Source organism: Falco biarmicus, chromosome 4 (genome assembly GCF_023638135.1).
Source record: "Falco biarmicus isolate bFalBia1 chromosome 4, bFalBia1.pri, whole genome shotgun sequence".
Lineage (NCBI taxonomy): Eukaryota > Metazoa > Chordata > Aves > Falconiformes > Falconidae > Falco > Falco biarmicus.
In genome coordinates this window covers 107,406,432-107,421,011 of record NC_079291.1, presented here as the reverse complement: position 1 = coordinate 107,421,011, position 14,580 = coordinate 107,406,432, and the positions used below count along the sequence as shown (strand labels likewise).

General features: G+C 39.2%; 1 protein-coding gene across 8 annotated transcripts in view; it reads right to left on the bottom strand.

Annotated features, from left to right (window-relative positions):
• Positions 1-7,681: 7,681 nt before the first annotated feature.
• Positions 7,682-14,580, bottom strand: part of BICD2 (BICD cargo adaptor 2) — a 96,345-nt gene continuing 89,446 nt past the window's right edge. The window contains exons 7-9 of one of the 8 annotated variants that reach the window (XM_056335479.1): positions 13,088-13,298; positions 11,405-11,480; positions 7,682-9,871 (exon numbers count right to left, since the gene is read on the bottom strand). In XM_056335479.1, the coding sequence (XP_056191454.1) occupies positions 11,433-11,480; positions 13,088-13,298 (259 nt within the window). In that variant the 3' untranslated portion in view covers positions 7,682-9,871; positions 11,405-11,432. Of the gene's footprint in view, positions 13,299-14,580 lie in introns of all 8 variants that reach the window. The other 7 variants (XM_056335482.1, XR_008821348.1, XM_056335478.1 and 4 more) reach the window with 7 other exon arrangements.

Here is a 14,580-nt window from a genome sequence, read left to right as displayed (position 1 = left end):
GTCAAGCATAATTTATTTCACAATTTTTTTACCGTGTAGTTATAAGCGGAAGGTTTTTTTTCTATCTTATTCCCTTTTATTTATTTATTTATTTTTTCACAAAGCTGCAAACTGGATGCAAAGCTTTTAAAGTCCTGGTTGCAGCAACATACCCTTAACCTCAGTTAACGGATGAAACAATCCTTTACAAGACTGCCAAACACTAGAGAGAAGGAAAGAATTACCAGGGCATCCAGTCTTTTCCCAGCAAGCTTCAGTAAACTTATTCATGGTTTTTGCCTTTGAAAATGTTTTCATCTTCTATAGGCAAGACCTCAAAGCCAGTCACTGGTGCTAAATTTAAGCATTGGTGTTTGAGCGTCTATATTTTGTTGTTGTTTTTTTTTTTCTGTATCCTCACATCTGGAAAAGAGTTCTTGGAAAGATGGGAACAATATTTATCTCCCATTCTGGATTCTCTTCCCTTCTCTTAGACCACAGCTGTTCTTATTTCACAGAACTGAGATTACAAAGAGAGCTGGTCCAGACATTCAGCAGTTCCCTAATTAGCAGAGCGTGAGGGGGCTGAACTGGAAATTTGGCGCTTTCTGCACAAATGCCACATAGAAGAAAAAACAGCTCTGATCTTCAGTGATGGCCAGACTTGTAAAGAATACAATTTAAAAGGCACCTTCATATTGGCCAGATCCTCCAGCCATGCTGCATAAATTGATTTGCTCGTACAAATTTTAACGCATCTGTCCAGACTTATGCCTTGATTTGCTGGGCACTAACAATAAAAAACAGCCAGCAAGGACAACGCACAAGCATTCCCATCAAGCCTTCAACAGGCAGGTGTCCTGCCTATCAAAGACTTGCGCTCTTCCCTCCCCTCTAGTCTCTTGCAGCTCACTTGGCGCAAAAAAAAAAAAAAAAAAAAAAAAAAAAATCACACTACTTAAACCAGTTTTGGACTCCCCAGTATAAACAACTACACATGAGAATAGCTGTATTTTGTGTCAGGAGCCCTAGTAGCCTGTGACTGCACAAACCCTGCAAACTTTATGCGCACACCACCACAGGAGACTCACACCAGCATCGGCACTTACACATTTTAGCAGGGTGCACCGAATGCGGGCTAAAGGAGTGACTTCTACCGAGGATGTTGCAGAGATAATAAGCTAGAGATGGTTATCACAGCGATATCCCAGCTGTGAATATGAAGTTCTAAAACATGCAGGGACTGACGGCCACATAACCCATACCAGCCGTGTGGCTCCCTCTCTGTGGACCCGTCCAGCACTGCCGGGCTTTCTTGCCTCTCTGCCTAATCATCCTTCTGTTTCTCTCTGCCCATGATTTTCTGCACAATTTCCAGACAGTACTGCAACTCACGGATTCCCCAGCCCTCCCAGGAGCATGTCCATCGCTAGGATAAAGTATCGCAGTGTTTGGGCTATTTTAGCTTTGGAAGCTGGTACGACACAGACACTGACTTGGCTGGTAGTTTTCCACAGGCAGCTGGGGTAGCAAACTTAGTTCTCTTTATATAACAACACAGAAACTAATTTAGTTAAAACCACGTCTAAAAACAATCTAACCAAGGCTAGTCAGATGTACCTGCTTACACTTGATATTGATATTCAGGTAAGTATAGCTGCACTTAGATTGACTCTGATATTAATGAGAAGAAATACCTTGATATACTTTAATAGGAAATCATTCTATGAAGTGAAGCTTAAAGAAAGAGGATTGCTGCAGCCCAGGAGACTTGCACGAGACATTCCGAAACCACACAAAAAAGCATTCAAATATGCCAGAAAACATATTCCTCTCCCACATGTTCTCCTCATTTTCTTGCACTGTTCCCTCTTTCTGTAGTCTCGTGTGCCTCCTTCTCGCCCCTGATGGCTAATAAATGTGCCAGCTGATGCATTTAAGATGGAGAAACGCACACTATGCAGTCTGTACGACCAGACTACTCTACATTGCCAGCTGCTTTCTTGGAATTGAGTTGTTCCTAGGCTTTGTGCCAAACAATCCCTGCCCACAGCAGATCCAGCTGCTCCGAGCTGCTCAACAGTCCATCCTAATCCATTGCTGCCATTTTTCCCTTGCTGCCTCTTTCATATTCTTGCATACCTCCCTCTCCTTTGTCATTGTTCTTTTTAGATCTGCCCCAATGCTTACACCCTTTCCCCCCACTTCCTCCATTCTCCCCTTGCCACTTCCCCTTCCCCTCATGCCCACAGGAACACACCAATTTTTCTACAAATAGGTATTTGGCATTTGACCAGTATCTGCCTTCTGCTAGTTTTCTGCCTCCAGGAAAGTAACAACCCTTCTGAGACAGGAACTGGTGATAACTGGCCTTCAGAGAAATGGCAGAAGCAGCAATAACAATTTTGTCTCCTACAATTGACACAGAGATAGAAGAAGATGTATTTGTTGATGCTTTGCTAGCAGATCATCTGTCAGGTTTCCTAAAAGAACCCTGAGCTCCACAGATATAACGAAGCAGCAAAAATGACAGTCCCACTTTACATCGCTGGGAAGAGCCTTATAAATGAGAATGAAGAGTATAACCCAAGTCAGGAAAGGCATCAGGAGAGCTCATGATAACAACACTCTAAAGGCAATAAGAAACAACAGGGAAGAGCAGAAGGCATGTATTCTTACCATTCTTTCCATGACCCAACCATCTTCTGCAATGAGAAGTGTTGCAGAACGCAAACATCACCATTAGCTCTCAGCCCTTCTCTGGAGCTGCAGCTCTGGTCCTGCTGTGGACTGCTGGTAACTTCGGGGGGTTGTGAACATCACCAAGAGCCTAACTGCGTATTTCACTGAGGTGACGAAAGATATTTTAGCCTCTGCATAACAGCTCTTAGAAGACATTTTCTCAGCTATTCTGTGCCCTCCTTGTTCCAATTAAAGGCTCAACAAGCTTTTAGCAACTATTTTTTTACAGAAAGTAAACATTCAGTCAGAAAAGATAGATATCTCTATCTCATGTTATTTAAAGGGGGGAAAAAATACCCAGGCTTTCATCCATATAGCACAAAGGAGAAAAGGTAAAAGTCAAAGATGCAACCTGTTTCTCTTCCTCTACCGTTCTAGTATTGTACCTAAAAGCAGTAACTTAAGAAACCCACAAAACCTAAAAACCACGATCAGTGATGCAAAGTCAGACAAGTAGTTTCACTGGCAGCGTACAGGAAGGTGCAACTCGGCCACATCCCGAAGGTGCCCCTCTCCCCACGCACTGCCAGCAGCGTAACCGCAGGTGCCAGCCACAGTGAACAGCCCTGTGGAACAGTCGGGTCTTCCTGAGTAAGGTGTCTTTGTTTCTGCAACTGAAAAACAAATTACATGGTGCCTGAAAATGGGGTTCATTCTCGTTCCAGCTGGTTTCTAAAGCAACAGCAGCAAAGACCCAACCTGATACCTCCTGGCTGCTCGGCAGCTTGCACAAACCCAGGCGCAAGACAAGAGCCTGCGAGAGAACAGCAGCGCTCACGCTCGCAGCGGGATCTGAGCACAACAGATCTGAAGGCCAAAGACAACCTTAGCAGGGAGAACAGATGGAAGATGAGGGCTTGGCCTGACAACAGCGGTGACGCAGCGGTCAGTTTTCTTTGACCCAGCTCCCCGAGCACAGTCAGACGCGTTAGTTTATCTCCAGCTCAGCGGGGTAGCTGCTTCACCCTCCAACACGGCAGCATCTTCAGACAGGCTGACAGAATTGCACACTGCTCTGAATCTGCCCAGTTACCCGATTTATTCAAACTAAAGCATCTGGAGTCAGGCAAGAGTAAGCAGCGACTTTTTGCCAATAGACACGAAGCACAGCAAACCTCTGGCATATCAGGCTGTACTGGTGAGCTAAACCAGCGCTAAACCAACCAGCAGCACCTGCAGCTTCCACCCGGCAGGTGACTAGTGGCTGTCCCAACAGGTGCTGGCTGTTCTGCTCACGCTCGAGCTTTCTGCTGTTTGACTGGTATTTGCACTAACCAAAAAACCCTTGCCACCCCAAGCATGAAAAGCATGCGTATACCGGCGATAACCGATAGCTAGGAATTCCATCCCTATGGAAAAAGACAAAACCACAAGGAACTTGCATTTGCAAAGGGAATGTTATTTTTCAAAGCTGCTACTAGATAACCACGACTATCAGCTAAAAAGAATTAATGCTTTCCTCATCCTCACAAGGCAGAAGTTCAAGCTGTTCTTTAGATGCAGGGAAGATGACACTCCAAAATGTTCTACCAAAGCCTTCAGTAGCACGGGCCCAACGGTCTTCCCCTAACGGAGATGCCAGTCTTCTAAATGGACAGATACAAACTCTCAGTCTCTAAGACTTTGATAATTGGCTTAATAAAGGCTCATTGTTTACTTGGTGGTAACAGGAAGCTAATGTTCTGCTGCTGGATCAAATACTTTACTCTTGATCCCTTGAGAAAGCCTTGAGCTGCATTAATTCAAATTCCAGGGTAGAAGCCGTACAGGAAAATAAGCTAAGTAACATTTGAGATTAGTAGAAGCTGCCTGAATGCTTACTCAATATAATCTGAAGTAAGGATACAAACTGTCCTAACTAGGAACAGTCTCACCACCAGAAGTCGAGGGAAAATTGTTAGCGATTATGAAATTGCCAAACTGAGTGTCTTCCTTGGCTTTGAGTTAGCATGTACCTGAATACTGGGAGACTGCTTTAACCTAAAAATTCTGTGTAAAAAAAAAATAGGGAGCAATGTTTCAAGGAGAAGATTAAAGGAGAGAGTTTTTTTTAATATCAAGCAATAGAAAGCACCACATACTAAAATGAACATTTTTCCTTCACTCCTTGAACGCAGAGATTTGTGAATCCTCAAATACATTACTGCTTGAAAAGCAGAAATAATCAATCAGCTTCAAAAAAGATAAAAAAATATTACTGAGAATGGATTATGCCAGCACTTGCAAGAACTTATTTTACAAAACTCTCTTATTTTAATACATATGATCTCTTTAGAACCACATACTAAAAAATCATCAGTTCTAAAGTTTCTCCCACCTGTTAAGAATGTCACAGTATTTTAGCATAGCACATTCACAACTCAAAAGTTCACCTGCTGACATTTTTAAAAGTAAAATGACAAAGACTTTTTAGAAGCATAAAGTTGTTCAAAGTTCTTGCAACATAAAGAGAATGGGGCAGGCACATTTTTGGCCATCACAGGGTGTCCTCACCTGACATCTGATTCAATAAAAAAACCCACAGTATTTGTGGGTTCCGCCCATAAAGTAATTTTCAGCTTAGTTAACCAACTCTATCTCTTACTTGCCAAGCTGGTGGAAATCTGGGTGTGTATGCTTATAACTTACTTCAGCCTAGCTTAAATTCATTTAATTTATATGTGGCTAGCTCAAGTTTTGCTTATGTACGTACCCTTAATCAGCACATAGTACATTACATGTATCATCCTGTTTAAATTACCAGCATGGATCAGGAATTAAGTACATTTTAAACTTACCTTCATGTTTTCTCCAATGTAATCACAAAAAGCAGCTTTCATTACACTGCTCCCACCTGGTACAGTATCTTTATTTCAGAAACAGTGTAATATCTAGAAGCAGAACCAGCTTGTTTGTTGGCTTTTTTTTTTTTTTTTTAATATATATATAGTTACTGGATCTAAGGCATTTTACAACCACTTCACTTGATAATTATCCCATCTGATGGCTTGGCTACGAGCCATGTCCAAGTCACAGGGCTGGATAAGGTAAGGCTGGCTGATGCAGATTCAGTGTACGAGACCAGGTCCCAGATTACCTCGGACATACCAAGTTCAGTATACAAGGGAAAAAACCGTTCACTCTGCAGCTGTGATAGCTCCTTCTTGTGGAAATTTGCCTTTGCACTGAGAAGCAGCAACACCCCCTCCTTTACTGGGAAAGGACAGCAACTCTCTTGGAAGAAAAGAAAGGAAGAGGATGAAGTCAGCTTTTGAGTAGTTTGTACACGAGTGTTTTTCCCACCAACCGCTAATGAATGTTTGCTTGCAGCTTTCATACATAAACATTCAATATAAGACTCAAAATCACATACTCAAAATAATATTAATCACATACTTAAAATAATCATATTAACTAGATGCTTTGCTTGGTTTTGAGCTCACAGAGATGACCTTTATAGTTTTTCATTGTTTTTGCTAAGCCCTTGGGTGGAAAAATAGCCCTTCCTGGTCCTGTAGGTCAATCTAGCTCATCAACCCTTAAAAACCACAAGAATGTAAATATATTTTTGAAACTGTAACTTCAGTAAATAATTGCGTAGCTGAGTTTTAGCATGTTATCCAGTGGGATCTCCAGAAGGCACCTATGTCTTAATTTTCTTCGCCTTCATCCTGCAAGACTAGGTACATGGGGTCTTTCAGGTCCGCTTCTCCATCCTTAGGCACCCAAGCACTTCTGAAAATCTGCCCTGTTCCTCCTCCGAGAAGTTCGTTAGTAGCTTGTTTTCAAGTCTTACTTGCAAGAAACAAATGGTTGCTACTGAAATACTGAATCCAAGGCAAGCAGGAGCGTTACATTAGCTGGCAGATTCCTTTCCAGGAGATTAAATACAGGAACATCTGCAGCCTGGAATGTAGCTGGTGACCCACCCTCCCAACTCGGCACAGGCTACGTTCCCTCCAGGCACTGGATTTTTTGCTACACAGAAAAGTCTCAAAGACATGGATGTTTTAATTAATAGTTATTCACTAGACAAGCTTTTAAGGTAAATATTCTCCTTCTCTTCTTATTTTCTTACTAAAGCATTTTTGAATCACACTGTTTCGCTATTTCAACAGATCTCTTCCTGTTCTGTCACTTGCATGCGTATTTATAAAATATTTCTCCTTTAGACCACTCTCCCAATAAAGTTCCCACTATAGCAAATGAGAAACTATACAATCAGGGCAAGTGTCCTAGCAAATACGGTCTGCTCGTTTACTGCACCCAATTCAACAAGTATTTTCAATGCCTATGTAAAAATTGTCACATTGCTGTCCAGTTACGCTACAAATGATGCTAATTAGCTGGTGTAATGCACCGGACTGTTACCAGGTATATAAACAATAAGCAGAATAGTTTTAGGAGCCCTACCTGGGGACATAAGAGGTTTTAAACTATGGTATAAACCTGTATTTAATATTTCTATGGGCCAAGATAAATTCAATGATCTAGGAAAATCCTTGTACTGATGGGGCACGCCTTAGCCTCGCCCTCAGACTTTAAGCATATTCTCAGGTTGTTCAGGGGTTTTTGAGAGTTTGTTAATTCTACTGGATAAACATCATCTTAACATGTTTCTGAGAGTATATGAGAAACTGAGGTGTAGTTTTAGGAAGACCTGTCACCACTACCACCAAAAGCATTAGCCCTACCCTCCCGTTTCCTGCGCTAGTACAGCTGTTTGCATGCCTGTCCGGTGAGATACACTGAACCAGTCTGATCAAGGCTCCAGGGAAATCTCATGGAACAGCAGAGGGGATGGCGCTCCCCAAACAGGAGCACAAATAATCCATTTTCTAGTACTGCAGCAAATGTAGTTTTAAGTTTTCACTTTCTCTCAGATAAAAGTTAGTATCTATTCAGCCCCAATCCAAAAAGAGCTCAGGAAGACTAACTAAAACGGTGCCTTTCTTAAAATACAAACACAACAAGCAGAAAACATGATTCCTTTTCTTTTTTATTGATACTGCCAATGTGACTACCTTTACGCAGGCAGATTGTTTCCTACATTAAACACCTTTTTTAATTAATTTGAAAGTAACATTTTGTCCTCTATAGTTCCTAAGGTTATCCAATTAACACACAGTTATGCTTTTAAGAAGTTTCCACATTTTCTCTTTAATTCCCCCCCGCCCCCACCCCAGATCTGTGTAAAGGTTACTTGGCAAGAATACATGCATATGACGTTAAATGGAGACCAATCCACCACTAAAAGGTAATGCACATTAAACATAATAATACAGTACTTTGACATCATTTCAAATAAATACCCACATACAAATGTAGTAATTTTAAATGCAACAATATTTCTTATGAATCAATACTGTAATAGGAGATGGAAATATAAGTCCCCCACATCTAGGAATAATAATGCTTTTTCCAGCAAACAGAAATCTTTTCTCCGCTGTCAATATTATTTTAATTTGTACTTTTTTTGAGGAGTGAGAAGGCTCCCTCACATCAAGTACCAATTTAATCATTCATGTGAGCCTCAACAAACAGTAGAGACAGGTACAGTTTGTTGATGCACTTCTGTTTCTGTTTCCTGAAATTTCCATGATTAGATACAACATGCAAGAGAATATATCCATGTGTTGTTGTTCACATTTGCAATCAATACTATGGTTAACTGCATCCACCACCATACAAAGCTAACATAACATCAATATTCCTGATACATTCTCTGTACTGTTACCACAAATGTGTTAATACATCTTGCTCATTTGTTCAACATGAGTCCATTTAGTTCCCAAAGCGTATTCGGGTTTGTTTACGGTTTTTTTGTGGTGTTTTGTTTGTTCGTTTGTTGTTTCTTTTTTTCCTCTATACCCCTGAATTTGCAAGGATTTCCATGATGAAATATCATTGACTAACAGAATTTTTTACAATTCCTTGAATATATAATCTCTATAGTAAGACTACCCATTAAAAATGTGCGAAAGGGGAGTTCACTTTGCACTTATTGCTCCATATCTTTAATAAATTCCAAACCAGCCGTTCCATTTCTTCTAAGTTACAGGACTTAGACTAAACTATTCTAAGAGTCTCCCTTAAAATGATTAAAGGCACTACTGGCAATAATTAATGACAGAAAGGCGCTGATATATAACACCCTATCATTGACAACTTTAGAATTTTTCTTTCTAAATGTACCATAATTTGGCACAATAAAATGAAAAAGTAACAAAACAATTCCAATTTGGAATTTAACTGGTATAGTTGTATAAAATTCTGTTAATCAATAATACTTCAACTTCCCAAAACCCAGGAATTCTGGAATTTATAGGTAATACTACTTCTTTCATATTTTTCAAGTGCCTATTACTGTTTTAACCAGAGCAAAGTCAAGTTTTCTTCTTGTTACATTGAACTATTCCTAAGAATAATAATACAATATGAAAAAAACCCCAGAATTTGAATACCCTGGATTTCTTAATGAACATGGCAGTTAAAAGAACCAAAAATCAGTAATTTAAACATATAAAGCTTAACATTTTATAATAATAAAAAAGCTGCTGAAGCACAGCACACAGTTTAGCAGAGCTCCTGGTTTTTCTTGAAACTCTTTTCTAATCACAATCTAAAGCCTCCCAAAAAATCTCTGCCACATGCTGATGTAGAATTCAAAAATCACAACCCCAAACTGGAGAGAGACTATGAGCGCAAACCACTGCATTTACATGAACTCTTCTACATAAGGAATTAAAGAAGCTAAAGAAAAATATCAAAAGTGCACAGGTTTAACAATCGGATAAAAAAAATTAGCATCTGCAATGAAATAAGAAATTCCGCCCCCCCCCCCCCATCCAAATAAGAAATTCCCCCCATCCAAACATTTCTAGTAGATCATAAACTAATATGGTGATCATTACATTTGAAGTAGGTTTCTTCAGCACTTGTAAGTTTTCTTACTGCAGCAGCACTTACAGGTAAAGCTTGTTTGTTTTATAGCTTCAGACATAAAAGGGAAGTTTCAGGTAGTATATAGGAAAAGATGTTTTCAAAAGTTAGGATCAGGTCAGTGGTTTCCATTCTTTGTGCAATGGGCTACCACTTTGAACTATAATGACAGAGGCTAAGAAATGCTGTTGCACTGTTGGAAAGGCCTTCTCCAGGGACTACTCTACAGCTGAAAAATGGAAAAATAAAATAGCATTAGAAAAGAAAAAAAAAAAGTGTTTACTTCTCAATTAAAGAACTGAAAACTTAAACCAGTGTGCTGCAAAAGCAGGTTAGTTGGTTGAGGGTGTCTGTTAGCTTACTGGGGTAGAAGCAGCCGTTTTAGCTCGCAGATGCTTCCCAAGCCAACGGAACAATGCTTATGGGTTCAGCCTGGAAGCATAGCTTTGCAGAAAGAAGGTTTCTTACAAGTACTGAATAAAGCTTTGCTGTTTAATCACAAGTTAACAGCAATGAATGTGCAAGAAACATTTTCAGTGAAGCTTTAGGTTCTCCAGAAACATGCAGGTCAGTATATCATGCAGGCCAATGCAAAGAATATCATTCAGAAGAGCCTGCTTGCAGAGGTAGGTGATGGCTTAAGGAATTTTCCATGCTTTATCCCAACCCATTGAAAGTGATATGAAAGACTTACAGCAAACGTACGTTTCAAGAAATTATTAATCAAAAATTACAAGACTCAGTCTTAAATATTATCTAAAAATACAAACAGCAGGATCAACTCACCTTACCACCATTCCTCATTTCTTTTTATAACAGGTGCTACAAGAACTTAAACCGTAACCTTGACAAGCTCCAACAGCAGTCAGGTTGGCTTTTTTGTTTTTTTTAAAGATTCACAGAAATGAATGAAGATGGAAACTACTACTAAGACTATCCGGTCAATAGCAAAATTGTTCATACTTGGAGCTGAAAGTGTGAGCCAAGACTGATAGTAATAGTCACTGTCCAATAACATTGAATTCTTTACAGAAAGTTCCAGTTAATTTGAAAAAAAAACCCTAACAATGCATTCAATTATCAGTTTCTCCAGTTTACCATTTTGCCATTAGTATTTTGCAAAAATACTGCCATTAGAGACACGGAAGCAGTGAAAACTGCATTAAAGCTCCCTACCATAGTGGAAGCAAAATTGTAACTGTTTCTATTGGAGCAGAGAAAGTTAGCACTCAAATGCCTGCTTTTACAAAGTATTTTAAAATTATACTCTAATGCAGGAATGAGAAGAATAAAGGCCTTTTGGAAGATTGTGCAGCAAAGAAGAGAAAAGCAGGATTGAAAACTGTTGAAAGATGACTTGCTTCTAAAATATCAAACCTGCTATTTAGCAATATTAAAGCTCAAATTCAGGAGAATTCAGTGTTTTCTAAAAAAAGTAATAACAGATGCACAGGGCCTAGTTTCTAAAGCCAGAATTACTATTTGCTTAAACTTCTCAAGCAGTGATGTTTGAGCAACATATTAGACTTAAATCGCTGGGGTTTTTTTTTTCCTCCTCTTAGCATTGGTAAATGCAATTCTGGCACTGGACTGTGGCGTCCTGATGTTTCCCAGCTTTGCAGCAAGGTTTCTGCATTCCATTTGTCCGAAGTCTCACTGTACGAATTTAGAAGTTTTCTCCCACCCCGCCACTAATATCTGGGAAGCCAAGATCCCATGTGGTTTCCCCTCACTGGGAAAAATAAGCTGTGCTCCTTATTACCTTATATTAGTACTGTGATATCTCCTGACTACTTATAGGCAGAGCGGCAATGCACAGGAAGCAAGCTGCTGATCATCTATAAGAAATGGTAGTGAGATGAGGCAGTACCACATCAGGAATATTAGAATGGCTTTATAAAACATCACTATCAAGCAGACAACCGTGCAGTCTCGCATTGCTTTTAGTAATACTATAGGCATACAAAATTATTTGAAAGAGTACAAAATGAACAGGGCTTTACATTAAAATAAAGTTTGAGGCTAGGCACTTTAAAACTCCGGTTTCAAGAAAAAAAGCGTGCCTTGTTGTGCTCCACAAATTTTCCACAATTTTAGAAGCAATTATTTTCAATCTTTTTCTCTTAAGTAGGCACCAATTATGAAGTACACTTTCATATTATCAAACATTATTGTAATTAAGTGGCTAAAAAGGCCCCTTAAAAGTTCGAAAGCAGACAAAGGTTTACTTGTTTTTAAAGATTAACATGTATACTAAACTACTTCATAAATAATTATTAGCAGGACGATCTGGTTCGATTCCCCGTGCCTATAATGTAGAGCCCTGTAAAACGTGTGCTTGCATAAGGAATGCAGTATCTTCTGTGTATTTAAAAAAAATGATCAGAGCTCTGAAATACTATCCTATTTAGGTTAATACTGAAAGCTGAGGAAAAAATGTTTTGTGACTGACAATACTAGACCATAGTCACATTAACTCTACACATACATGTTGTGTGGCTACAGTAATATATAAAACAGATTCTTTCCAGAGTGTTATGCTTGCAAGGAGCAACATGAGACCACAAAGACCCCTTCAGGACATGACACTTTTCCACAGCATAACTTCTTAAAATGGAACTGTCTACCAGGTAGGATCCCAATTTTTAAAATTTTAAGTTTTATAACAGATGGGTAAATATTGCATATTTTTTATACGAATGTGCAAGTTTCTTCTGATTAACCCTCTGAAAAGAGGGAAGCAAACTGTAAATTATGTAGCCTACCGAGGTTTTTTTCTAGCTTTTATAGCCTATAAAAGCTTTAGGCCTTTGGTCAGTGGTGATTTGACAGCAAGTTCTTAATATCTGCCACAATGAGCAAACTAAGTTTGGTTCCAGTTTCAAAATGCTCTGCATTTTCAAGACATATCTTTAATTTTAACATTTGCTTTTCACCACTTCTTCAGCCACAATAACAAGGAAGGTTTTCTGTTTGTTTCTGCCTGTGAAAGCATTTATTGAAGTATGCCGCAACCCTGGAGAAAGGATCACATTTGTGCTATACAACCTACAATTAGCAGCACCAGATATACTACATCAGGTGTACTCTTTAAACACTTACCATAAACAGCAAAACCCATACATGTTAATTGTGGAAAAAGCCAATTCCTTTCCACTATTAACTAGTTAATAGCATCCCCATACTTACGAATTAGTTACAGTTAAGACCACCATAATACAATTTGTATTACCTGGTTCAACAACATACTAATACAAGTCAACTCACTGCGACATTAGACAGTGGGGATTTATGCTGACAGTTACAGCATAAAGTAAGATGCATAACATGATTTTTCTACACACCTGTCCTAGTCACAATAGATTTTATATTTCTCACTACAAAAAACCTGGTTGTTAAGGACAGATCCTTCGGACCTGTCTCCACAAGATCGAATATGACTTACACTAGGGTTACTGCTCTTGGCTTTGGAAGCAGATTTTGTGCGCACCCTTTTGGACTGCTCGTGGTCTAGCTCCAAATGTTCCAGGCGCTGGGTCAATGCCAGTTTCTGCTGGATAGCCATCCGAAGCAAGGAGTTCAGAGTCTTCTTCTCATCCTCAGCCGCTGCAAGCTGCCGCTGCATTTCATCCAGCTGTGTGACATATTCGTCACATCTGCAATGAAATATATCAATCTTTAGCAATCCTGTTTCCATCTACAGAACATGAATCCTTTGTGTCCAGCTCATACTAGCAGAACAATAATTTTGCAGTTGCTTGCTTATACGCTCTTTTAACTAGGAGCTTCAATCAAACCTGTAGAAAACCACAATTGTTCTTCACTGGGGTTCTTAGAATCCCACACTCAGCACTTACATTCATGCCTTTCAAGGTATAGTATAATGAACAGCATCCTCGGATAATGAAAGTATGAAGCCTGATACAAAAATCCTCATGTGTAAAGATCAGTAAGATGTCCTTCCATAGCGAGCAGACAAAATACAGTGAAATTAACTTTTGTCTCTACTTACAGAGACCACAATGGTTCTAACTTTTAGGCTGGAAAGGGAGTCTGAGGGGAACAGCAGGAGCGCACTAAAATGACCGTTACTAAAATGACTATTAATGCCATTTGAGGAGTACCCGAACTTCATAGTTTGTTACTTTACACATGGAGTCCAAATAAATTTCCAGCGGTGACTGAACAGCATTGTTAAAAACAAGCATCTTTCCCAATTCTACTTTAACCTACTCCAATTCCTGATGTAAACATTCTATAAATAGTGGTTTATTACTATTTTCTCTATAGCAAGTGGCCTTTATGTAATCATTTTCACCATCAAAATTAATCAATCTATAAACAATTAAACAAAGGAACCGAGTGTTACTGGGAACTCTGTGGGAGAAGCTATATGAATGCCTGCAAACCGTTTCATCTACAGTCATTTTCACTGAGCTTGAAAGCTACTTAACTTGCACAGCACATCATGAACAATTTGTAAAATTAATGTCTCTACATGTAGATGCATATTTACTGCACATAGAAGACCAATTATGCGTATGGGTAGAAAAATAAATATTCATAGCTACCAGCTGGAATTTACAATGGCCACATCTGTAAAATAGAGCTTTTTCATAAAAGCAAAATATCAGCAGAGAAGTTCCTTTTAACATCAAAATGGAAAAGCCCCTGACTTTAAGGGACATTTATCATCATTAAGTAATATAAAGCAGACCAGGGAAAAAACTGCATTCACATGCAGATTTGTCAGCTGTGCTTATATCAGGTCCCAAATTCTGCCCTCCCTGTCTTCAAATAGCAGGATTCGGCTTATATTCCTAATTCTATTTGCTTGGAAAGAGAAAAAAGGGGAAAGAAAAAGTCAGAATTTTGAATACGTATGGAGATTAAACAATAACACAGAAATATTAATATAAAACCGGCACAAACTACAAC